Below are 25,601 nucleotides of genomic sequence, written 5' to 3'. Positions count from 1 at the left end.
TACAAACATGTGCTATAATGCCAATGCAAATCACTTCAAGGGTGACCGTGACATAAGTTCTCTTCAAATGATTTTATGACACATTGGCCACATTTACATGCAACCAAATAATCTGTTAGTGAACAATTACACTGTGACAATCATGCTTTCTCTGGCTCTGAACACAGTGTTCTAGAAAACAGGTACTGCACATGTAAATGAATATGTGAATATGTAAATTAATCTGAAATCAGATTGGGTTCATTCGGATTGATGAAAATCTGAGTCATCCTGTTCATCCACAGGCAGGGTTGTTGGTTTTGAGTACCTGTCTGGAAACGACGGCCGCTCAGATGTGTGGAAAAGCTCTCCTGTTGTGTGCAGTGCATCGACAGATGGGACAGTCAAAGCGTGGGACATTCACAAGGTATTAACAGGCTTTCTCGTTCATGTGGCAGAGACCTAATACAAGTGTGTAGGCATGAAGCTGGATCTCAAGAAACACCTTCGACATTTTTCACCCCCGAATCAAAAGAGAGAAAGCAAAAAGTTTAGTTCTTCTGTAAAGCAGCTCTAAAAAGACAATAGTGTCATTGTTCAGTTGAAATCAGTTCAGTGTTGATTCAGTTCCTTTCAACAACTGTGTCAAATGAATCAATTATGGAATGAGTTCAGTTCAGTTCAGCTATAAAGCAGCTCAGTTCAGTTCAAATAATAATGACAAAGTGGTCAAGTCAATAATATTGCTGAATATTAAAGGGATAGTTCACACAAAAATGAAAATTAGCCCATGATTTACTCACCCTCAAGACATCCTAGGTGTATGTGACTTTCTTCTTTCAGACGAATATAATTGGAGTTTTATTAAAAAATATCCTGGCTCTTCCAAGCTTTATAATGGCAGTGAATGGAGGATGAGATTTTGAAGCTCTGCGGGGGTTAATAAAGGCCTTCTGAAGCGAAGCCATGCGTTTGTGTAAGAAACATATCCATATTTAAAACTTTATCAATTAAAATAACTAACTTCCGGCAGACGGCCTACGCAAGTGGACTCACGCCACGAGAGTAACCCCTGACGCGGTGCAGGAGTAGCGTAAGCTTACAGTAGGTGAGAGTCAACGCCTTGCGGTTCAAACAAATAAATCTGGGCATCAAACTCAAGCTCCTCCGACATTTCTCTTTAAAATTTCTTGTTTTAGACTTCTAATTCATGACTGGTGTTTTGTTTCGCTCTATCCTCTGCGCGGAAGCGTTCGTCAATGCGTCGGGTCAAGTGTTACTCTATCGACGTAAACCGCTGTGTACGGCCGTTACTGGAAGCTAGTGATTATAGTTGATAAAGTTTTAAATATGGATGTTTTTTTCTTTCACAAACACATCGCTTCAGAAGGCCTTTATTAACCCCCAGGAGTCGTATAGAACACTTTTATGGACTTCAAAATCTCATCCTCCATTCACTGCCATTATAAAGCTATGACAGGATGTCTTCTAATAGCACTTCATCGAGTTTTCCTTCGTGTGAACAGGTTTGTTATTTCAAACAAACTGCAACTTGACACAACGAACAAACGGATGTTTGATAGAATTGAAAGTTTCCAAAGGCAGAGAAGCGACCAAGCAATGAAAAAAAGCCGTAACATTGACTTACCTGTTGAGAAGAAAGCAGGCATGTTCAGCATCTCTTTTGAAAGCTTTCTCCTGCATCAACTCTTTCCACCTGGAAAAAGCTATCCCGACATTAAACCTTGTTTTTTGCAATCTCCGGTCCTGTGGCTCCACATATGTATGGTCCTCCATTATAAATAACCGTGCAGTGGAGCCTTTTAAACTTGACGGGGCAGTGACAAGCGTCTCTCAAATCTTCTTGTCCGGTTCAGCTGCTTTCAGTCACAGCTGGCTCTGATCGAAAACGCGTTGTGGAAACGCATTGGCCTAGTACTTTTTGTCCCTCTCTGCTATTATAGTTTTTCAAGATGACGGAACGACATGGAAGCAGGGGGGCAGTGTTTCGGAAAACATTGAAGCTTCCCCGGGCGCCGCCATTGATTAGCAGACCCCCACCTGCTGTTAGCATTCCATTGACTTCCATTCATTTTGGCGTCACTTTGACAGTGAATAACTTTACATCTGAGGCGTTTAAAGACTCCATTTGTCCATTATTTATTTATAAAGAAACATGAAAATTTATAAAAGGCTCCATTACCTTGTATCTTACGTTATGGCCCCGTAGAAGCAGTTTTTGTCAAAATCAGCTAATGATTGCGTCATAACCACGCGACTCTCTGTTGTACAGTAGAGAGATTACACCTCCTACTCACACTCTCCGTCTCTGCAAGTTTCGGAAGGGAATGATTCAGATTTCTCTTGGCACAGCTACTAGAAGACAGACGGGTTGCTCACGTCACAGCTACGTCGTCAAGCTCAGTTTGAGTCTGCGCAGTACGCTCAGCCATCAGGAAGTGAGTGCTTCTAACTGACATCACTTTTCTCCGTTGAAACCTCCGCTGTGTCCATTTATATACTGTCTATGCATGGAAGCCTCCGTGGACCTACCCGTCCCATGTATATAAAGATAATAAATTCTTCGTTTACGAGGATTAGTCAGATCATTGGCATAGGTATTTGTACACCATTGAGGACATATTTATGAATAAAAATATTGATTTTAGATAATAAAATACTTAAAAAACTACACATTGTCCCTTTAAACATTTATAATACAGAATTTTTTATCGCTTCCGCGTATCCATGCGAACTGGAATTATCCCGACAACGCTTTATCTGTACAGAGGTAAGGGAGGGGAGGGAGGCCTTCACAGGGGAGAGACTAGTTGACATTTCAGGACTGCGCTGTCGTCGCATCCAGGCGCAGGTCCTTCATCAGATCTGGATCCGGCCTGGATCCGGCGGACTGCGGTAAACCTCGGTTAAACAGAGAGACTAATATTAGCGTAGACGGCATTCTTCTTATGATGTAAAGAGTACATCAGGATTTATGGGAAGTGTTCCCGGTTCCGGCTGACCTAATCTATGCAGCCTAACATTGAATTATAGAAGTCTATAATGTGTTATATGTGTATGCTAGGTCAAAGAGATGTGTTTTTAGTCTAGCTTTGAACTGACAGTGTGTCTGCTTCCCGGACAATGGTAGGAAGACTGTTCCAGAGTTTTGGTGCTAAATAGGAGAAGGATCTACCGCCAGCATTCGATTTTGATATTCTAAACCCTACCTAGAATACAGCAGGGTGACTGAACATTATCTCATATTTATTATGCATAAAGAAACTGAAGCTTATTGTAAGAACTATTTTGTGCTATGACATTAGCTTTTATGACAATTATGCGCAAGTTTTTGATCCAGCTCCAGAGTAACTGTGGTTTGCTGCAGGGTGTTAGTGTGTGGTCGAGTCCTGCCCAGAGTCCCATGCAGGACATCACTGTGGATCCGGGGCAGTCTGTGGTCGTCACGTCCGACAGCGCGGGGACTATCAAAACCTGGAAGGGCTCCAGCGGAGAGGAGCTGGCCTGCTTTATGTCTGGATTCTCCAAGACCACACTACTGGCATTCAGCTACAAAGACAGCTCTTTTCTCATGGTAGGCTATCGTTTACAAATGTGTAGCTGCACAGTCAATATGTAGTATGTACTGTAGACCTAAGTGAAAATAAAATTCGCACTTCGTGCACATGCATAATAATCTGTTAGTAAAGTGAATCAGATTGGAAGGGGTGGTGTAGACCTGAAATAATAACTGTAATTGCTTGAATCCAATTGGATTCAAAATACCTCGCGCACACATGCACAATGCCGTGATGTGTACGTTTACATTCGTTTTACACCTCACAAACCTCTCTTTTCATCTTCCGTCTTGGGAACTGTTCAGTGAATGAGACTAAATATTGGCTAAAAAAGCTTTTCTGACATATATGTGTTACATGTTTAGTCTGTCTGCTGTGTTTCATCATGTTCTTGGTTCAGTTCCTGTGACCTAGTTTCCCCCTGTCTGTTTAATTAGTGACGCCATTTACCTTGTTCATTTACTAATCAAGCTCCTTTGTTACTGTAGCTCCTTGTATCTAGTCCCTGTGTTCTCCCTCAGGGTACGTTTACACGACAACGATGTGCTTAAAATGGAGAAGTTTTTCTGCGTACAGTTTCTGTGTACAGACGACATATTGTCAACACAATCCCCATTCACACGGATCCGCGAAAACGACTAAAAACGCTGTATTCTGCTGTCAGGCCAGTAGATGGCGATGAAACACTATATACTGAACACGTAATACGTAATGCGCATGTGTGTGACGTCATCGTCTTCAGAGATTCACGTTTTTGTTGTTTACTCTGAGACTGTTTTCAGACACATGCACTTTGAAACCCGTTTTCAAGTTTGCATTTTCATGCACCCAAAACGCCCTTGTCGTGTAAATGAACGGCCAAAACGCATAAAGGGCCCTATCTTGCACCCAGCGCAATTAACTTTGTACAACGCATGTATCATTCCTATTTTGCACTTTTCCCTCCACAGACGCTCGTCGGTAAATTAGGAAATGAACTTGCGCTCCCGGGGGTGGTTCAGCGAAAAGAGGAGGCGTGTTCCGGCGCAAACGTTCCCTGGTGCTATTTTGCAGTTTCAGAAAACAATTCCGCCACTGTCCAGGAAAAACCTAGTCTAAAGTCAGTGGCGCGTTATTCAGATGCTATTTTAAGGGCGCATGCTTGGCCATAATGTAGCGTGTGCACAACGCACATACACTTTGCTTATCTCATCTACACACAGATGCAGCAGTTCTCATTTTTAGAACATTATTACAAGGAAAAATATTAACACACGAGGGAAATCATTGTGGTGTCCATGAAGATGTGAAAAAATAGGCATAAATCTAGCTTACACATTTACCCAAGTTATTATACGCCTGTTTAATCGAAGCTAATTTGGGTGTGTTTCTCCGTCCCCAATGTCACTTCTCTGTGTTTTACGGCCCTGACGAGAACGCCGGTCTCCTCGGCTGTGAACCGCTCCTGGCGTGTGTCTCGCAAATCCGCCGTTATAATAGCAATCCGCCATGTAACAAGCACGCCTGCTCTTAAAGGGAATGTGAGATGTCGCTCTGATTGGTTTTTCACGTTACGCCCAAACCACACCTATGAATAATGAAGCTACTTCAGACCAACCCATTTTAGATTTGCGTCGGGCGCAAGAGTCATTTATGACCCGCCCACAAAGTTACTTGCGTTTCGCGCTTGATACTTGCGTTTCAGATCGTTAAAATAGGGCCCAAAAAGTTTTTTTGTTTCAAACATTTTTTTGTTGAAAACGGTGTCGTGTAAACAGACCCTCAGTCTTCGTCCGTTCTCGTTAATGATAGCGTTAATGTTTGTGTGTATTTCTCCTGAGTTTATCCCGTTTCCAAAGTATTTGCTATTAAAGCCCATCTCCTAGTATTCTTCCTTGTCGTGCGATTTACTATTACGTAACAATATGTCATCTTCATTTATTAATATATTCATTTATTAATATCTTAGGTGGGAACTGTTGTAGGGTCTCTGCTCGCCCTGACTTGCCCTGCGCTGTGTGAAGTCTCGAGACACGTGGTGTGCGACTCCTTCAGGCTAAACCTCCTCCTCTCATCGCCAGATAAAAAATGGATATTCACGGCCTCCAAAGAAAACTTTAACTCGAGCCCAAAGGTAAGCCAAGCACTCAAAATTAGCTTCAGTCCATTTCATCGTTGGAATAGATCAGAAAGTGAGCACAGCATTAGGGTTCCAGATAGAAAAACCCCAAATCTCCATATATATATATTTTTTTTTTTTAATATAACATATAAACCTTTCAAGACAGAGCTACCATGTAATATATACTTCTGCAGAAACCGCAAGTGTAATTTCAGCTTCTTTTGTTAAAAATAAAGTTTACTAGTCAAATTCTCAGTGGAAAACCAATAGCAATAGCAATAGCAATCACACAGTCCCATAAAGCACTGTAACTGAGATAATTACATAGTTGAATATGTGTATGGAATGCTTTGTGATAATCTTCTGGTATTTAATGTGTATATTATTTAAAGGATTAGTTCACTTTCAAAAAAATTTTTGCTGATAATTTACTCACCCCGATGTCATCCAAGATATCCATGTCTTTCTTTCTTCGGTTGAAAAGAAATTAAGGTTTTTGAGGAAAACATTCCAGGATTTTTCTACACAGAATGGACTTCAATGGCAACCAACTATACCAATGTTCAAAGAAGGTTCAAATGTCCGTCTCAATGTAGCTTCAAAGTCTCGACACGATCCCAGTCGAGAAATACGGTCAGTTTCTAAAAAAATAAAATAATATATATATATACTTTTTAACCACAAATGCCCATCTTGTACCATCTCTGAGATGTGCCACGTATTATGTCATCATGTTGGAAAGGTCACGAAAAAATAAATTAAAAAATAAATTAAAACAAAGATGTCGGACGATTTTGAAGTTGGAGGAGAAAATGAGATGACATTTTTGGCCCTTCCCTACCTTTCTGAGTACACAGGCAAATAACTTAGATAGATGACGTGACACGTGACCTTTCCAACGTGATGACGCAATGCGTGGCACATCTCAGAGATGGCACTTGACGAGCATTTGTGGTAAAAAGTATATGTTAAAAAAATAATTGGAAAATGACCGATTGTTTCACTAGATAAGACCCGTATTTCTCGACTGGGATCGTGTCGAGACTTTGAAGCTGCATTGAGATGGACATTTGAACCTTCTTTGAACATTGGTATAGTTGGTTGCCATTGAAGTCCATTCTGTGTAGAAAAATCCTGTAATGTTTTCCTCAAAAAAACTGATTTTTTTTTTCGACCGAAGAAAGAAAGACATGGATATCTTGGATGACATCGGGGTGAGTAAATGATCAGCAAACATTTTTTTTGAAAGTGAACTAATCCTTTAAAATCAATAGTTTGTCTATTTTTATTTGATTAGTTCTCAGTATGCAATTTTTTACCTTTTGGTCTTTTCAAAAAAATGTTTTCTTCAAATCAAATGTTTCATGTTGGAGCTCACCGGTTTTCAACTCTTATGCCTGTGGTGAAAGACCTGACAGTTGTCAGTGTTGGTTCACACAATGAGCCGTGACATACTCTTGTAGGCGAACGAGTCTGCATCACACCGGTTCCCTCCACAAAAAAAAAAACAACAGGATTTTTCCATTTGATTTTGGATTACTGCATAAAATAATCTCTGTGAACAACAAAAGTTCATGATTCTTATACGTGTTGTTCGTCATGATAATCTTCACCAAGGAACATGAATTTTGAAGCCAGAAGTACAAAAGTAGTCTATAAACAAACTGCACTTCGGTCATCATCAATAAGCTTCTGACAACTCTTTCAGTCGTCATTTTTATTGCTTTCAGTCCGTATGTAAAAAACATTTTCCCTTAAAGTTTGAGTTATAGTTTTCAAGAGTGTGAAGGTTGTGAAAGCGACTAGTGATTGGATGAGTTTACCTGTTCGGCTGATGATGTTTAATGTCCCCGACAACATCTGTAGTCCCATTACTCTGATGTATTTTATGTCACAGAATAAAATGTGAAAATATCTCGAGCTTGTGTTCACCACAGACCTTATTTCAGGCATTTAACCAAAAACCCATTCAAAAAAACCCATTGACTGTGAGACAATGGAGCCAGAAGTGTACAGTACAGTACAGACATCCCGTTTGAAATGCATGTTTAAGTTAGTTTGGAGAGACTGAAGTGTGGCGTGTGTTTGGGCAGGTTTTCTACAGTGAGAGTGTGTGTTGTCCTGCTGAAGACGAGGACATTGTGTGTGATAGTCTGCCCGTCTCTGGCTGTTGCGCCGCCGTCTTCCTCCCGTCTCAACCGGCACGACTCGCAGTGATCCAATCTGACGGCCTCTTCACCAGCAAAACACTCGCAGTCTTCGACCTGGCCTTAAAGGAGTCCAAATACAAAAAGGAACCACAAGGTTAGCCTTAGAAATCTGTTGCTTTTCTTGCCGTAGGTTTAATTAAAGATGACATATTATACCACTTTACACAAGATGTAATATAAATCTATGGTGTCCCCAGAATGTGTCAAAATACCCCACAGGTCATTTATTATAGCTTGTCAAAGTTGCCCCTTTTTGGGTGTGAGCAAAAACGCGCCGTTTTTGTGTGTGTCCCTTTAAATGCAAATGAAGAGGGCCGATCCTTTACACGAGCTTCAGATACTCCGGCAATATCAAAACTCATCCAAAATCTCAGAAATAACCCGTAGCGAGTGCAGCCTTACGGAAAGACTCAGGAAGAGGTTAAACTTTTAGACGCACCTGGACGTTTCTGTATGGTTAGTGGATACATTTATGTAGTTGTTGTGGAGTTACATTGATTCATCTCATCGACTTGCATGTACCATCACGTTTATCTTTTCCACAAGTGTCCACAGTTCCTGAGGTCTTTATAAGACAGCTGTGACATGTTTTGGTCAATAGTGTTCAGTGCTCGTCTGTGCTCAACCACAGAACAGCTTCATGCTTTGCTCCAACTTTTGCCATTGCGTTAGAACTGATTACACTGTTGTCGCTTGCGAAAACCAAATGGTGGCGCCGTGGGTGGAAACGTGCGGATTAAGGGCCGGTAATATTATAATAAGATCCCCTTCCTACGTCAGAAGCGAAATCAGATCAGCTTATTTTTTGACTTGCTTGCAGAGAAAGGCTTACCAAAACAAAGTTACTGGGTTTCACTTTTCACGTTTTCTGGGTTGGTAGATGCACCAGGGACCCAATTATAGCACTTAAACACGGAAAAAGTCAGATTTTCATGATATGTCCCCTTTAATGCTATATTTGTTGTTTACAATCTTCACGGACCTACAAATTCCAATTGAAAGTATTATGATGCAATGTTTACTGAATGTCATGCCTTCCCAATGTAGCTCAGCAAGTGGCGTGTTTCGGGTTAGGGCTGATCCAGCATTCAGACGTGGTTCTCGAGGCGAGAGGGAACAGCACTCTTCTGGTTGCAGACGGGAACCATCTGAAGGTCTACACGTTTAAAGGAGACCTTGTAGCTAGTTTTCAAGACCATTTACAGCCAATCTCTGCTCTTTGTGTGGTAAGCTGTTTGAACACTCGCATCAACACTTTCCCTGTGTAAAGTCTCGCTTATAACGCATGAGTTGTGCTGACCCTGCAGGACAGTTTTCGGGTGGTGACCGCATCTCGAGACCTGTCTCTCAGAGTACTGACCTGGAGAAATGACCCAGAACATGGGCTGACCCTCGAGAGCCAGTATCACCTGCTCGGAGGATCCTTCACAAGATCCAGGTACAGCGGTATCACCCGTACTGACAAGTGATGTTCACATGTACTGTATTTTGACAGGTATTTTCTTATTTTTTTTTCTCTGTCTAGAGGATTCACCAACGTTGCCTGTGATTATTCCAGTATTGTGGCCTCTGCGGAGTCATTGGATGGGAAGGATGTTTTGAAGGCTTATACCTTTGATTTCTGAAATCACCAAATGTATTCAGATCATTTGCACTCACTGACCAGATCCATGTTAAGGCAAAGATGATCTTGCATTGAGGAGACAATAAAAAAGTTGTTTCAAACAATTCAAAACTGTTAAAAGCGTGTAATTGTTTGCATAAAACATAACTTTTCTTCTTTGCAATTAGCTAATCTTCAGTTAGTGCACACACCTTCGCCTTCACATTAATGTAAAATGAAGACAGTTTTCATTTCTCATTTGCATACAATCTACTTATTTTATTACAAATAACTGTACAAATATGGTACAAAAATGAGAGGTTTCAGTTGCAGTGCTTTTCAAGTATTAACACCATGGCACATAATAAACAGTATGTGATTTTTTTCTACATCAAATCAATTAACGGTAACACTTTACTATAAGGTTTATTAACATGAATTAATGTATTAACTTACAGCAATACATTTGTTACTGTATTTGTTAATCTGTTAATGTTAGTTAATAAAAAATAAAGCTGTTCATTGTTAAAATATTGTTAACATTAGTTAATGCACTGTGAATTAAGTGTTAGTAAATACTCAAGTATAAGTAAATGTTGAAATTAACATTAACAAAGAATAATAAATGCTGTATAAGTGCAGTTAATTATTAGTTCATGCTAACAAATGTAGTTAACTAATGAACCTTATTGTAAAGTGTTACCCAATTAACCATATAAGATGGATTTTTCAGCGCTTACAAATGGAACAATGGATCATGTATTGTTAATCTGAACTAAGAGGCGAGGAACAAACAAAGACTTAAATACTGACTCTCCCATGACCCTGTTCTTCAGTCCTGTGGCAAGCTTCACCGGTCACTGAGAAACTGATGTGTGGAGCTTTTCTTTGATGATGGACAGAGATGTAAATGAACTCTCTTTGCAGTGAAGGTGTTCAGTTAGGTATTGTTACCTGTGTTACACCTCAAAGTCGTTCATGGCGGCCGACCTCAAATCATGCAGAACAAGCTTCAAGATGCTCTTCCCACCATCTGTGCTTTTCATCTGAAGAAAGCAAAAAGTGAATCAAAGTGTGCATGTAAGCATTTAGACACATCTTTAGAATGAGACACAGTACCTGTGTGAAAGCTTTTGCTGCTCGCTCCAGAAAAGCGCTCTCGACTTCCTCGGGTATTGTAAATAAATGAGCGAAACAGTCCAGAATACACCTCACTGTTTCTCTGGAAGCCTGAAGTTGGTGATAAGAATGGATTCCGATTAGTTCCATGAAATTAGTTCCATTTAGAATCATGCATGGATCATGCCGCTTGTGATCTCACCCTATCCAGGCAGTTGAGGACCGTCATGGGGTCCTGGCTGGTCTCGTGTAGCGCGTGAACATCGTGAGCTGAGATGATCGGCTCTTTGAGCTGCTCCAACCAGGACCACAAGATTCCAGACAGAATAAACGGGTCTTTTTCCAAACACAGTCGCTCCCACGCTCCCTGCCGATTGAGGTCGGCCTGCAGAAAAGAACGAACATGTACTAACCTTGAGGTCATATTTTCTATATGACTTGAATAGATTGTTGATTAGCTAGATAAGACAATAACTAGGTCCTGGATGCAGAGCTGGCTTTCTTCAGCAGGACAGTGAGGATGGCTGGCGGACTAAGGGTGTATTCACACCTGTCTTGTTTGGTCCGATTGAATCGAACTCAAGTTCTTTTCCCTCCTTGATGCAGATCTTTTGGGCAGGTGTGTATACAGCAATCGCACTCGGGTGCGGACCAAACAACCGTACCGAGACCCAGCTGAAGAGGTGGTCTCGGTCCGGCTCCAATCCAACTCTGGTACGGTTCGAATTTCTGTCCAATGAATGGATGACCTTAGCACATGTGTGGTTTTGTTTACAAATTTTGGTTCACTTGCAAAAAGGGCAGTGTGAAAGCGAACCACACCAAAAAAACGCCAGGCCACATAAACCCCTGACCTGTTGGTTCAACAACTAGGCTAGGCTTTTAAATTAACTGAAACAGAGAAGAAGCTGAATTTTCACAGCAAAGATTTTCACTAGTTCACATGTTCATGTAATCTTTAATGAAGAGGAGGTATACATATTTGGCTTTCATCAACCTGAGCCTGAAGTTCCCCCTAGGACTTACTTTTCTGGTTTTAGTGGTGACCAACCAAGAAGGTGCAGTTTTGGTGGCGAAGGGATGCTGGAAGACCTGTAGTAGGACTTATCTACGCCTGCTCAGGCGCTGTCAAGTCACCATTATTTGTACACCGCTCTTCTATTCCGATTACAATAACATATAGATTCTCCCCACTCAGTGAAACACCCACTGTGAATCCTGTTGAATGTGCCCTAGTTATTGGCGATTCTATTACACGGAACGTGAAAATAGAGCCACCAGCCACCATAGTCACATGTTTGCCGGGAGCCAGAGCGCCTGACATCAAAGCAAATTTAAAAGTGCTGGCTAATGCTAATCGTAAATTCTCTAAGATTATTATTCACGTCGGCACTAATGATGTTCGACTTGGCCAGTCGGAGATCACTAAAATTAACGTTAAAGAGGTGTGTAAACTCGCAAGTACGATGTCAGACACTAATTTGCTCTGGCCCCGTTCCTGTTCGCAGGAGTGATGAGATACTTAGTAGATTGTCCTCACTCAATGGCTGGCTGTCTAAGTGGTGTCCGCAAAATAATATAGAATTCATAGACAATTGGGAAAGTTTTTAGGGCAGACCTGACCTGTTGAAAAGAGATGGTATTCATCCCTCCTGGGATGGTGCTGCTCTTCTCTTTAGTAATATGGCACATAGTCTTAGAGCTCAAACATGAATTGGGGATCAGGTCAGCAAGCAGACAGACTGGCTAAACCGACCGTCTGCTAGCTGTCTCACGTCACTGAGGTCAGATAAATCCCATCACATAGAGCCTCTTTCACCTAGATATCAGCATATAGAGACTGTGTCTGTTCCCCGAATTAGGAAATACAAAAAACTTCCAAACCCATCTAAGGGTAAACATTTAATTGATGTTCAACAAATAAAAAACAGATATAATACAAATGAGCAAATGCTAAAGCTTGGGTTGCTGAATATTCGATCCCTTACTTTAAAAGCACTTATTGTTAATGATATGATTACAGACTATAATCTAGATGTGCTGTGTTTGACAGAAACCTGGCTAAAACCAAACGATTACATTACTTTAAATGAGTCCACGCCCCAAGATTACTGTTATAAACATGAACCTCGTCTGAAAGGCAAAGGGGGAGGTGTTGCTGTAATTTATAGTTATATTTTCAGAATTACTTATAAGTCTAGTTTCAAATATAATTCTTTTGAAGTGTTGGTACTTAATGTAACAATATATAGTGTAAATGATAAATCACGTTTGAGATTTGTGCTGGCTACCAGGGCACCATACAGACTTTATAAAATAATTTGCTGATTTTCTATCAGAGTTAGTACTGGCTGCAGATAAAATCATAATTGTTGGTGATTTTAATATACATGTGGATAACGAAAAAGATGCATTGGGTTTGGCATTAAAAGACATTCTTAACTCTATTGGAGTTAGACAACACGTGTCAGGACCTACTCATTGTCGTAATCATACTCTAGATCTAATATTATCACATGGAATCAATGTTGATGCTTTTGAAATTCTGCAGCAGAGCGATGACATCTCAGATCATTATCTAGTCTCGTGTAAACTTCATTTAGCCAAGGCTGCAAAGTCGACTCCGTGCTACAAATATATTAGACCCATCACTTCTGCCACTAAAGATTGCTTTATTAATGATCTTCCTGATCAGTTTCATCATCTCAGCATCCCAGATAGCTTAGAAGAACTCGATATTGCGACAGAAACTTTTAACTCTCTTTTCCAGCACTTTAGACACAGTTGCTCCGTTGCGCTTAAAGAAGATTAAAGAAAATAGTCCAACGCCGTGGTACAACGAGTACACTCGGGCCCTTAAGAGAGCAGCCAGAAAAATGGAGCGCAACTGGAAGAAAACAAAACTAGAGGTATTTCGCATATCATGGAAAGAGAGCACGATTGCGTACAGAGAGGCCTTAAAACTGCTAGATCTGCTTATTTTTCAGCCCAATTAGAAGAAAATAAACAAAACCCTAGGTATTTATTTGAGCCAGTGGCTAAAAATAAAAAATAAACCTTCTAGCCCAGAAGTTTCCAAGCAACACAGCAGTAATGACTTTATGAACTTCTTCACTTATAAGATTGATAATATCAGAGAGAAAATTATAACTATGCAACTTACTACTACAGTATCGCATCAGGCAGTGCACTGTAGTCTCCCCAAGGAAAAATTCAATTCATTTATTGCTATAGAAGAGGGTGAATTTTCTAAACTCGTTAAATCATCTAAATTGACAACAAGTATGTTAGACCCTATACCGACTAAGCTACTGAAAGAGATGCTTCCAGAGGTCATAGATCCTCTTCTTAATATCATTAATTCATCTTTGTCATTAGGATACGTTCCAAAAACTTTTAAGCTGGCTTGTTAACCGCTTGTTAAAAAAACGTTTGTTAAAAAAACGCAACTTGATCCTACAGAATTAGTCAATTACAGGCCGATCTCGAATCTGCCTTTTCTGTCAAAGATATTAGAAAAGACGGTATCCTCACAACTATGTTCCTTTCTAGAAAGAAATGATATCTGCAAGGATTTTCAATCAGGATTTAGACCGTACCATAGTACCGAGACAGCTCTCGTTAGAGTCACAAATTATTTGCTCTTATCATTCGATCGTGGTTGTATCTCTATTAGTGTTACTCGATCTTAGTGCTGCATTTGACACTATCGACCACAACATTCTTTTAAATGGACTGAAAATTATGTTGGCATTAGTGGAATTGCATTAGCTGGGTTTAAATCATACTTATCTGACCATTATCAGTTTGTAGCAGTAAATGAAGAGATGTCTTATCGATCACAAGTTCAGTATGGCGTACCACAAGGCTCAGTACTAGGACCGTTGCTGTTCACTCTGTACATGCTACCATTAGGAGATATCATTAGGAAGCATGGCATTAGCTTTCACTGTTATGCTGATGATACTCAGCTGTATATTTCTTCAAACCCTGATGAAACTTACCAATTCACAAAATTAACCAAACCTAAGCCAAAACCTAGAATCAGATCAAGACCTAGACTACAAGAACAACATCTCCCATCAGATTATAAATGATATTGTGGAGCAGTTCCCGAACTCATCCTGCTAAACACATGTCTGGAGGTATGCTTGTTCTGAAGTATTAACCCATACCCTAGACTTTTAATCTTCTTAGTTCATCAGCACATGCACCCATACCTGCCAAGTGGCCACTTTCTGGATGTGTTTCTCCACCCTGTCCTTCTCAAGGTCCACGGCGAGGGACTGAGCCACCAGGAGGCGGCGGGACTCCAGAGACAGCTCGGACTGGAGCTTGATCACAGGCACCTCCGAATGATCTTTCTCATGAACATTTCCAGTCTCGTTGGAGGAAGAACTTTTCTTGCAGTCTTTCCTCCAGAAGGACAACATTCTGGCGATGCTTGTGAAGTGTTTTTCATCTGAAACGCCCACAGATTTGCTTCGCTGCAGGACGGACTGCCTCCTGCTTTTGAGCTGCTGAGATCCTTCGTTCTGGTCCATGAGTGTCTTCAGCTCCCAGATATTGCTGGTTGAGCTGTAGATGGGATTGCCCTTACAAGCGCCCAGAGAAGGAGGGATATAGCTCTGGGAAAGTCCCATCTGATTGCCGAAGGTTGATGAGTGTATGCTGGCTAAAAGACCCAGAGGGTTATCTGAGAGGTTGAGAGACGCTGCTAGCCTCCGCAGGTCAGAATCGCTGTAGCTGAGGCTCTTACGCACGTAGTAAAGAGGTTGTGAGTTGTCTCGGTTGGTTCTGGGAAGACCTGGAAGACGTGGGCAGATCATCGTCATCCCGTTTCCCGGTATCTCTCTGTTTAACTGATAGATCGAGTTCTCATTAATCGGTTTCTCTTCTTCAGATGTGATGTCGGGAACTTCGACGATGTCCTCCTCGATGACCTGCCGGTTCTCTGCGATGTCCAGGAGAAGTCTGCAGACGAGGGGAACGAGCTTTGGCATGAATCTCAGCTTCCTAGCCTCGTATCCGTGCAGGATGTGATTCTGCCGGATCAGATACTGTGGAAGAGTGACGGCCGGCGCTCCGGGCTCAGCGCTGGCGAACAGGTTCCTCAGGGGAACGAGGAACTGAGCGAACTGCCGCACGCACTGGAGCTGTCCTCTGGTCTGGATCGAGTTCGGTCGTTTGCCTCGGACTAACAGAATGGCTTGATCTGCTGTCATCTGTGTGGTGAACAACAAGAAACAGGCCAGCAACACACCTATGACAAAAATGTGTAAAAAGAGTTAGTCTCCAGCCTGCGTATATATGTTGCAGTTTGTTTTAGTTTTTTTTACTTTCTAGGAACCACACCTAAATAAAACTTTCCTGCGGGAACACACTCCATCAGCCGGACTGAGTGGCAAAAGAGCTGCTGTGTGACTGAATTGAATAGGGGAAACTCGATTCCTTATAGTGTTCATTACAGTTACCAAAGAGCCAGTGATTCGTGGATATTGACATGCAACCAGGAATCGTGTTTCCTGACATTTATATGTGCCTGATTTCGACGCCAGGGAAATAGATACAACAAAGTTGCCTGTGAACGCTTTATATAAATAGGTCTAAATCCAGGTGATCATCAGTGTTATCTATATCAACATATCGTCCGTTGAATTTTGTTCAAAACTTGTTTTTTTGTCAGTGTTTATTTAAAAACATCCAATTATGCAGAATAGACGATGGTAAATATTAAATAGAGGGTATGCGTGTGACGTCACCATCGAAATCAGGCTCATATAAATGTCGGGAAACAAGATTTCTGGCTGCATGTCAATATCCATGGATCACTGGATCTTTGGTAAGTTGTAAGGAACACTATAGTTTATACTGATAATCATTCGTTTTACTTGTGTTTTCGAAGTTTGCCCTATTAAATCCAGTCATGTCTTCTACCACTCAGTCTGGCTGAGGAAGTGTGTTCCCGCGGGACGTCAATGCATTCCCTCTATTGTAACTAAAACACGACATGCAGTTAAAGTATTTGTATTACCAAAAAAATATCAGTATTGGGAAACGACTACAAGTCAGGTTGCCTAAAATGCTGTTGCGCTATATGTTGGAGGTGTTTATTTACGGTGTTCTTGTTACAGTGTAATTGTACATTTAAGTACCAAGTAATATTTATTAACTATCTGTAACCTGAGGTTAAGTGTCTTTCTCGAGGACACTGACAGCTTATGGCTGCCAGCAACCGATCAGCGCTTAAGCCTATAAGCCACATCAACCTAAAAAAGATGCCACCACTGCTCCACTTTCATCTAAATATACCATAAACATACACAACAGAACTATACCTGTTCTGCCAAGCCCCGCGTGACAGTGAACAGCGATTTTGCCTTCTTGAATGGCGAAAGACATGACTTTCACCATATCCAGGATTGATGTGAGAGACGATACTCCATAGTCATTCCATCTAAAGTTGTAGAAATATACTAAAATAGAGCAACAAGAGCACCTTTATAATCTGAAGACAAAAGAACAACCACAGCTACTATGGTATTACTTAATTATGATGTTAGGAAGATTTGTACTTTATTGATTTTCTCATTTGCAAACAAGAAATTATATAAACAATCATGTACTTGGCATATAAAAGAAAAAAAAAAATATATATATATATATATATATATATATATAAAATAAAATAAAATAAATAATATAAAACAACACAGTTAACCAATAAATGTAACAATATAAATAATAAATAAATAAATAGTACAGTTTGGAAAAACAAACAAAACAAAACTCACACCAAAGTGGACAGGGGTGTTGCAAGCACCATAAGTTCCCACTATAAGCTAAATCATATTTACCATGACCTTTATTTATTATCTGATTTATTATCAATATAAACATCAATCCTCCCATGCAAACTATAGGAGAGTTTTTCAAGGGCTGCGACCTGCCCTAAATCCGAAAGCCACTCAAAAATCGGATGCCTTCCGGAAGATTTCCAGTTTTTACAATCACACGTCTGCCCAACATGATGCAGCTCTGTATCCACTGTGATTCATTTTTTAACATAACTTAAAGGCAGAGGGTCACCAAGAATGTATAAACTAGGACAGAAATCATACTGGGTCTGTGATATCTTTAAAATAAAGTCGTGTAACTCTCTCCAGAAATACTGGACTTCTGAGCATTGCCATAAGATATGAAATAGGTTGCCTTCCTCTCTGGCATCGCCAACATTCAGGATTATCCTTAAAACCTTCTGGGTGTCCAGTAGAATCTGTGTAAAATTTTAAATTGTATGAGACGTGTTCTAATATCTCTAGACATCAATTTTACATTACCAGTGATCCTCCCCCATTCCTCATCATCAAATGAGCATCCCAAATCTTTTTCCCAAATTATCTTAACCGCAGAACTAATATGTTGGCCCGTCTGACTAATAAGTAAGGAATTATATTTAGATGCTTTGTGACCAGTACCCATAATATTCTGGATCATCTTGAGAATGTTTTTACCCCTGGGAACATATGAGGAGGAGGCAAAAATACTTTTGAGCATATGTCTCATCTGTAGATATCTCCAGAATTGATCATCAGACAAGATGAATTCTTGTTTAAGTCTCCAAGATATCAATGCATCATCCTCAGAAAGATCTTCCAGAATATTTATATTTTTATCAACCCATTCCTTCCAAAACACAGGTGTTCCACCTATTAACAACTTAGCAGACGAAGGGCTTAAAAAAGGGTCAACCCCTAAAATACGAGAAGTCTTCTTCCAGACTGTTTGTAGATGGGAAATAGTTGGATGATTGCGCACTGGTAGTGGTAGTTTTGTTATCAACAAGGACTCAAACAGATGTTAAGAAGATTCTTTATAACTTTGTCACATCACACAGGAAAGCGCACATTTAGCAGAATGAACTGTTACTCACTGCCAGCCTCCATGAAGGTCTCGGGTCGGTAAGTAAAGCCACTCTCAGGATCGAGCGGGTTTCCACAGCTGGCATGTTCACCAGGGCATTGGAGGTTAATGATGGTCTTCAAACCACAGCTTAACACGACGAAACGTTAAATTATAAGTGTGTACCAAGTTTTCTGAAGGCACTTTAAATTAAGATTAAGTCGGTTTTACCTCAAAAATTGGTCTATTATGTCGAATTTTTCAATAATTTCAGTGGAAGGGCGGGCCATGGCCAGCAGATTATCAGTAATCCTAGAAAAAGAGACAAATTTACAAAGAGTAAATTAACAATCTATTAAAACAGGTTATTATCATATCAAAAAAGTTTAATCTTGATGCTGAACTTTTTGGCACGTACACTATATTGCCAAAAGTTTTGGGACGTCTTCCTTTACATGCACATGAACTTTAATGACATCCCATTCCTAATCCGTATGGAGTTGGTCCATCATTTGCAGCTATAACAGCTTCAACTCTTCTGGGAAGGCTTTCCACAAGGTTTAGGAGTGTGTTTATGGGAATTTTTGACCATTCCTCTAGAAACGCATTTGTGAGATCAGGCACTGATGTTGGACGAGAAGGCCTGGCTCCCAGTCTCCGCTCTAATTCATCCCAAAGGTGTTCTATCAGGTTGAGGTGCAGGACTCTGTGCAGGCCAGTTCAGTTCCTCCACACCAAACTCCTCATCCATGTCTTTATGTGCCTTGCTTTGTGCACTGGTGCACAGTCATGTTGGAACAGGAACATCCCCAAACTGTTCCTACAAAATTGGGAGCATGAAATTGTCCAAAATGTCTTGGACCTGTGGCAAGGCAGGTGCTACCTGCGTCATGCCCAAGTTGACAGATGATAAACCTGGTTTTTGCTTTAAAATCAACGCCAAACAAGGGGAAATGATCACTACTCTGATTCAGAAAGCCATAGTCATAAGTTATATTTTTATATTTTTACCCTGCGTTGCTGTTGGACAACAAACCTACAGCAACAAAGACAAAGTAAACAGCATGTTATTACCTTCAATCCACACAGCCAGTTTGTTACCCACTCCATGATACTGAAAGATGGTAAAGGGACTTCTCCGACAAAACGGCTTTCTTGCAGATACTCTCTTACTCGTAGGCGATGTCCACCAAAATCCTGCTATCTTGCAGATACTCTCTTACTCGCAGGCAATGTCCACCAAAATCCTGGGCCTAACTCCAGCTGTAGTGGTGGCCCACAACTTGCCACTGCATCTACCGGACAAGGTAGGCTCTATTCTGTCGGTTCCGGCAAATGCAAATGGGACTTAAAGATATAACAAGTCAATTTGACCTAACACAATTGATACAAGGTCCCACAGAATCACCCCATCATCTCAGACGCAGATTGATCTCATATTTAGTAATAAACCAGAAAGAATAACTAAAACATTAAATTTTTTGACGGGGCTATCGGATCATAATCTGACAATGGTATCACGGAAACTAACAAAACAAAGGTTCATATACCAGCAAGAAAGTAAAAAGGTCTTAAACATTATACCAAAGAGGTTTATCAATGAATTTGAAAACCAGTTGAATCAACTAACTTGGAGTGAGATCTTTTCCACAGAGGACTTAGAGGTTGCTTCTAGGAGCTTAATGACCAAGGTTAATATAGCGTTAAAAATGAGTTCTGTAAAAGTGTTACACACTCTAGAAAAAAGCTAAATCTGCCCGGGCTTAATGAACAAGTATGGATTCTAATGAAGCAGAGGGATCATGCACTAAAAACTGCAATTAAGTCAGGGTTAGCCCATCATAGGAGAACCTTTCAACAGTTACGTAATAAAGTTGTAAATGAATTGAGAAAGACAAAAGCAAAAGTTTTTTTATCGATATTATAAATGATTCTAAAGGGAACAGTAGGCAAACTTGGGAAAACATCAACAGAGCTTTAAAGAACACCAAAAAAAAAAAAAAAAGAGATAAACAGTTTGAATTACAAGTACATGGAACCTTAACTAAAGACAAAGATCAAATTTCTTCTATGTTTAATAGTTATTTTATAGATTCAATTCAAGATTTGGCACAAGGCTTTGGTCTAAGAGAGAAGGTCATTACACCATCAAATGATAATCTTCCACTGTTTAGCATTTCTGAAGTGCCAGAATCTTCCATAACTAAAATCTTAGGCAAGTTTAAGAACTCTAAGGCTAAAGATGTTTTTACTTGTGATTGTGCATTTCTGAAGAAGTATAAAAGTATCCTTTGTACTCCAATTGCTCATCTGGTAAATCTTTAAAAAAAAAAAATTAACAAAGTTTTTTTCCCAATGCCTGGAAATTAGCTGTAATAACCCCTATTTTTAAGGCTGGAGATGCAACTAATATAACCAACTATAGACCTGTTAGTATCTTCCCTGTTGTTTCCAAAGTAATGGAAAGAATAGTCTGTGACCAGTTCCTAGCCTATTTAAATCAAGGCCATTTTCCACTGCACCCCATGCAGTTTGGATTCAGGAAACATCATGCCACAGAAACAGCTACTTGTTATTTTATTGAGCAAATAAAATCCAGCCTTGACAATGGAGGGGTTGTTGGGGCTGTTTTCCTCGATTTTAAGAAGGCGTTTGATACAGTGAATCATAATGTTCTGTCATCCAAACTGTCAAAGATTAATTTCTCTCCCAATGCTCTGACATGGATGGAGTCTTATTTAGGATTCGAGAAAGCAGTGCACCAGGATTAATGATAGATGCTCCTCCTTTGCTGAGTCCCTCAGGGATCTATTTTAGGACCAATTTTATTTAGCTTATATATTAATGACCTGCCATTGATTTGCCCTGAAGTCCACATCCAAATGTACGCAGACAATACAGTTATCTATACCCATGCAAAAACTAGAGAACAAGCTGCAGCAAAACTTACTGCAGTTCTAACCAAAGTATCAGACTGGTTAACTCTCAGTTGTCTTACTCTTAATGTAAGCAAAACAGTGGGCATGTTACACAACATGAACATGTTACACAGTTACACAACATCAGCCTGATATCTGTATTATGGGAGAGGTGATACATATTGTTGATCATTAAGTATCTGGGCATAATTATTGATTCTAACTTAAGTTTTAAAAAACACATAAAAAAGATCTAGTTTAGCTAATTTTAGACATATAAGACACCAGTTACCAATAGCCGCGGCTAAACTGTTTTTGCATTCAATGATCTTTTCACATTTATCTTACTGTTCTACAAGCTGGTCCCAGGCGGGTGGGACTACACTAAAACCTTTATGTACCCTTTACAAACAAGCTGTGAAAGTTCTTGACAAAAAAACAATTTTATACAACAACATTTACAACAACAACATTATAAAAAAATACAACCTATTAACCTTTGACAGTTTTTTCTGTTTTGTAGACATGTGCCTGATGTATAAATTGCCCCATGATCTTGCACCACCCCCACTCAAGCAATGTGTGTCATTAGATGTAACAGATGTAAATTAGCTGTATAGCTAACTCTGGTACAGGGCTTGAACTGTGCATGGTCCCTGTCAAATAAACGAATAAAATAAATAAAAATAAGTATGCTGAAGCATTAAGAGTTCCTTTCTCTGGAACTAAGGGGCCAAGCCCAACCCCTGAAAAACAACCCCACACCATAATCCCCCTCCACCAAACTTTACACTTGGCACAATGCAGTCAGGCAAGTATCGTTCTCCTGGCAGACACCAAACCCAGACTCATCCATGGGATTACTAGACAGAGAAGCGTGATTCATCACTCCAGAGAACACGTCTCCACTGCTCTAGAGTCCAGTGGTGGCATGCTTTACACCACTGCATCCCACGCTTTACACCACTGCATCCCACGCTTTACACCACTGCATCCCACGCTTTACACCACTGCATCCCACGCTTTACACCACTGCATCCCACGCTTTACACCACTGCATCCCACGCTTTACACCACTGCATCCCACGCTTTACACCACTGCATCCCACGCTTTACACCACTGCATCCCACGCTTTACACTACTGCATCCCACGCTTTACACCACTGCATCCCACGCTTTACACCACTGCATCCCACGCTTTGCACCACTGCATCCCACGCTTTACACCACTGCATCCCACGCTTTACACCACTGCATCCCACGCTTTGCATTGCACTTGGTGATGTAAGGCTTGGCTGCAGCTGCTTGGCCATGGAAACCCACTCCATGAAGCTCTACGCACTGTTCTTGAGCTAATCTGAAGGCTACACAAAGTTTGGAGGTCTGTAGCAATTGAGACTTCTGAAAGAAAGTTGGCGACTTCTGCGCACTGTGAGCCTCAGCATGCGCTGACCCCGCTCTGTGATTTTACGTAGCCTACCACTTTGTGGCTGAGTTGCCTGAACACCTGAATTAAATGATTTGGAGGAGTGTCCCAATACTTTTGGCAATATAGTGTAAAATCAAATACAAGCAAGCCTTAATTTACAGGTTGACTTTTCTGAAATAATCATTATTTTTGCAATTCTGTTTGGCATATAATAAGGAAAAGGAACATGATACTTTGACAGAGATCTCAGCACAACAAATAGAGAAGGTTAATTGTCAGACTTTTATATTTGAAGAAGTTTAAGTAAGCGTACCAGGACGAGTAGACTCCTCGTATGGCCTGCCGGTCCTCGCTCCAGTGGGACGGGTCCTCGTACTTGCAGGCCTGTCCTCCACACCCTATGGAGCACTGCATGTGGCAGGGGATCACGTAACGCAGCGCCTCCCCAACCATTGTGTATCTGGCTCTGGGAACCCTGGAACCCGTCACTTTAAAAACACAATCATAATTCAGTCTAATCGATTTCAATCTTGTCTTAAGGAAAGACTGTCTGAAATAAATTTCTACTCAGGTGAGCAAAACAAATTGGCCAACTGATGAGATTGGCTCAGTACTGCCATATAGATGTGTAGTAGATGCAGATCCTGTTGCTTTACTGATTACAGCAAGAAATCAAAATGCCTTTAAAAAGGTCAGATGGTGGTTCTTGTAAAGTCGGACTCTAGAAGAACACAGTGTAACATCGTTCTGATGGTTATTATTTGACTAATAATACAATCTAATAACACATGTGGCTGTAACTTTTTGCCGTCGCTTACCAAAGTCCATGATACTCCCTCCTCCATGGCAATCTCTGTTCAGGCACAGGGAAAACGCATTAGCACTACAGCAAAGAGCTCATTCCAGAACAAAGCAATGGCCAAAAAAACAGTCTCTCCAAGGCTGTATTTATCAGATCGAAAAATACAATAATTTTGTGATATGTTTTTACCATTTAAAATCAGTTACTCTTCAGTGTCACATGATCCTTCAGAAATCAGTCTAATATGACGATTTTCTGCTCAAGAAACATTTCTGATTATTATCAATGTTGAAAACAGTTTATTTATTAGTTAAGACAATTTTTATGATCTTTTGCATTGTAACAATCAGGGCAATTAAGCAGTTTTCCCCCAGTTCTCATTAATGTAATGGGAAAAAAAAATGATATATATTTTGTTCAACATGGTATTTTTTAATGTTGCGTTTAATTTTTGTTGATTTAAATATAAAAATTGTAGCCATTACAATAATTTTTACTATAAAAAAAATATTCAGGATGCAATACAATTTGGGATGGAAGAGTGCCACAAAAATAGTCACAATGCACAAAATCAGGTTTCATTCTTTATGCAAAATAGAAAGTTTGGGTTTAATTTTGGGATGAAATGTGAAATCCAAGGCTTTTCAAATCAGTGCTAAAAACAAAATGTATGTACAGTACTGTGCACAAGTCTTAGGCATGTTAATATCCCCCAACCCCCACGCCCCAAAAAAGGTTTTAAGTCAGTTATTTATATCTTTTGCTGTAGTGTGTCAGTAGGAAATATCAGTTTACATTTCCAAACATTCTTTTTGCCATTAATTGTAATAATCCAGTGAGATTTGTGTATGCACAAGGAGTCTGACAACTGCCGGTATGATCTGATCTCACCATCATCGAGTCCGTCTGTGATTACATGAAGAAACAGAAGAAACTGAGACAGACTAAATCCAGAAGAACTGCGGGAACGTCTCCGAGATGCTTGAAGAAACCTTCCTGCAGAGCTACAGTACTGTGAAAAGTACTGGCACTTGTGTTAAAATGCTGTAAAGTGAGAATGCTTTCAAAAATAAAATCACAAATTGAATTTATTTATGATTTAACTTCTATTAACTAATTCAAATCAATATATGGTGTAACGACCCTTTGCGTTTAAAACGGCTTTTGTCCAGGTACACTTGCGCATATAGTTTTTCAGGTAGCTTTGCAGGAAGGTTTCTTCAAGCATCTCGGAGACGTTCCCGCAGTTCTTCACTGTTCAGTGACATTCAAGAAACTAAATCCTTTGCGAGCAGCATGTGAATTTCTTCTAAAGAACGAGCTGTGTGAATTACTCACCCAAACACCGCTAGAGAAAATGAACTGTCCTTTCTCTTCGATCCATCGAGTCCATAGCTGATTTGATAACTTGATATTAGAGTAAAAAGCAATTGTCACTTTATCATTTGTTTTGCCGTCCTTTAAGATGCACAATCTTCACAGTGCAAAACTCATGGATCCATCCAGACACACTGAGCATCCTGGTCATTTTCAAGAGGCGAGTGTTCGAGTGAAAATGAAGTTAATACTGCAGTCACATCCTCAAGCCAAAGAGTGAATAGAGCAGCTATTTCAGACTCGCACAAGATTTACCAACTAATCCACTTACTCCTGAAGAAGCCCGTTTCTCTGACCTCACAGACGCACACTGGCTCTCTCTCCATCATAGTTGTCTGAACTCTTATTTTATGGTTTTATTCCATAAAGAAAATGAAGGGGAAACACGTTCCTTCTATGATTGTCCAGAATTTCAGCAAAAGAGTAAAATAATTTCTCCTTTATTCAAAATATGAGTACATGCACACCAAGCCCCACATACCGCACATATTTAGTTTATGACTATTGATTCAACTATTAAAAAGGGTCAATGCAGCTCGTACTGAACCCAGTGACTGAAAATGAGGTGATTTTCTTGTTCTC

The 25,601-nt window shown here is 40.2% G+C and overlaps 2 protein-coding genes across 4 annotated transcripts in view; one reads left to right on the top strand and one right to left on the bottom strand.

Moving 5' to 3' along the window:
* The window catches only part of fbxw12 (F-box and WD repeat domain containing 12), a 14,368-nt gene extending 3,666 nt beyond the window's left edge, over positions 1-10,702 (top strand). For both annotated transcript variants that reach the window (XM_084429120.1, XM_084429119.1), the window contains exons 4-11: positions 289-406; positions 3,368-3,574; positions 5,506-5,670; positions 7,752-7,962; positions 8,916-9,094; positions 9,176-9,306; positions 9,394-9,846; positions 9,896-10,702. In XM_084429120.1, the coding sequence (XP_084285246.1) occupies positions 289-406; positions 3,368-3,574; positions 5,506-5,670; positions 7,752-7,962; positions 8,916-9,094; positions 9,176-9,306; positions 9,394-9,493 (1,111 nt within the window). In that variant the 3' untranslated portion in view covers positions 9,494-9,846; positions 9,896-10,702. The remainder of the gene's footprint in view (positions 1-288; positions 407-3,367; positions 3,575-5,505; positions 5,671-7,751; positions 7,963-8,915; positions 9,095-9,175; positions 9,307-9,393; positions 9,847-9,895) is intronic.
* ptpdc1b (protein tyrosine phosphatase domain containing 1b) lies at positions 9,726-25,601 on the bottom strand. 2 transcript variants are annotated; one of them, XM_084429116.1, is made up of 10 exons: positions 24,981-25,601; positions 23,659-23,693; positions 23,154-23,328; positions 18,724-18,804; positions 18,524-18,642; positions 16,929-17,066; positions 14,811-15,853; positions 10,793-10,975; positions 10,591-10,701; positions 9,726-10,517 (listed from the first exon to the last, which is right to left on the bottom strand). In XM_084429116.1, exons 2-10 carry the CDS (start codon positions 23,666-23,668, stop codon positions 10,431-10,433), a joined length of 1,947 nt encoding a protein of 648 aa, XP_084285242.1. In that variant the 5' UTR covers positions 23,669-23,693; positions 24,981-25,601; the 3' UTR covers positions 9,726-10,430. The 2 variants fall into 2 exon arrangements, with proteins under 2 accessions (XP_084285242.1, XP_084285243.1); XM_084429117.1 differs by having other exon boundaries at positions 23,154-23,561; positions 24,981-25,223.

The sequence above is a fragment of the Rutilus rutilus genome (assembly GCF_951802725.1).
Source record: "Rutilus rutilus genome assembly, chromosome: 13".
NCBI classification, from domain to species: domain Eukaryota; kingdom Metazoa; phylum Chordata; class Actinopteri; order Cypriniformes; family Leuciscidae; genus Rutilus; species Rutilus rutilus.
Note: the sequence above shows the minus strand (reverse complement) of the source record. Positions and strands in the feature narration are given on the sequence as shown.

Coding starts and splice junctions, on each gene's coding strand:
- ptpdc1b (XM_084429116.1), bottom strand. Junction 18,805..23,153: donor CGAGGAGTCTACTCGTCCTG/GTACGCTTACTT, acceptor CTCTTTTTCTAG/GATTACTGATAATCTGCTGG. Junction 18,643..18,723: donor ATAATAGACCAATTTTTGAG/GTAAAACCGACT, acceptor CGTCGTGTTAAG/CTGTGGTTTGAAGACCATCA.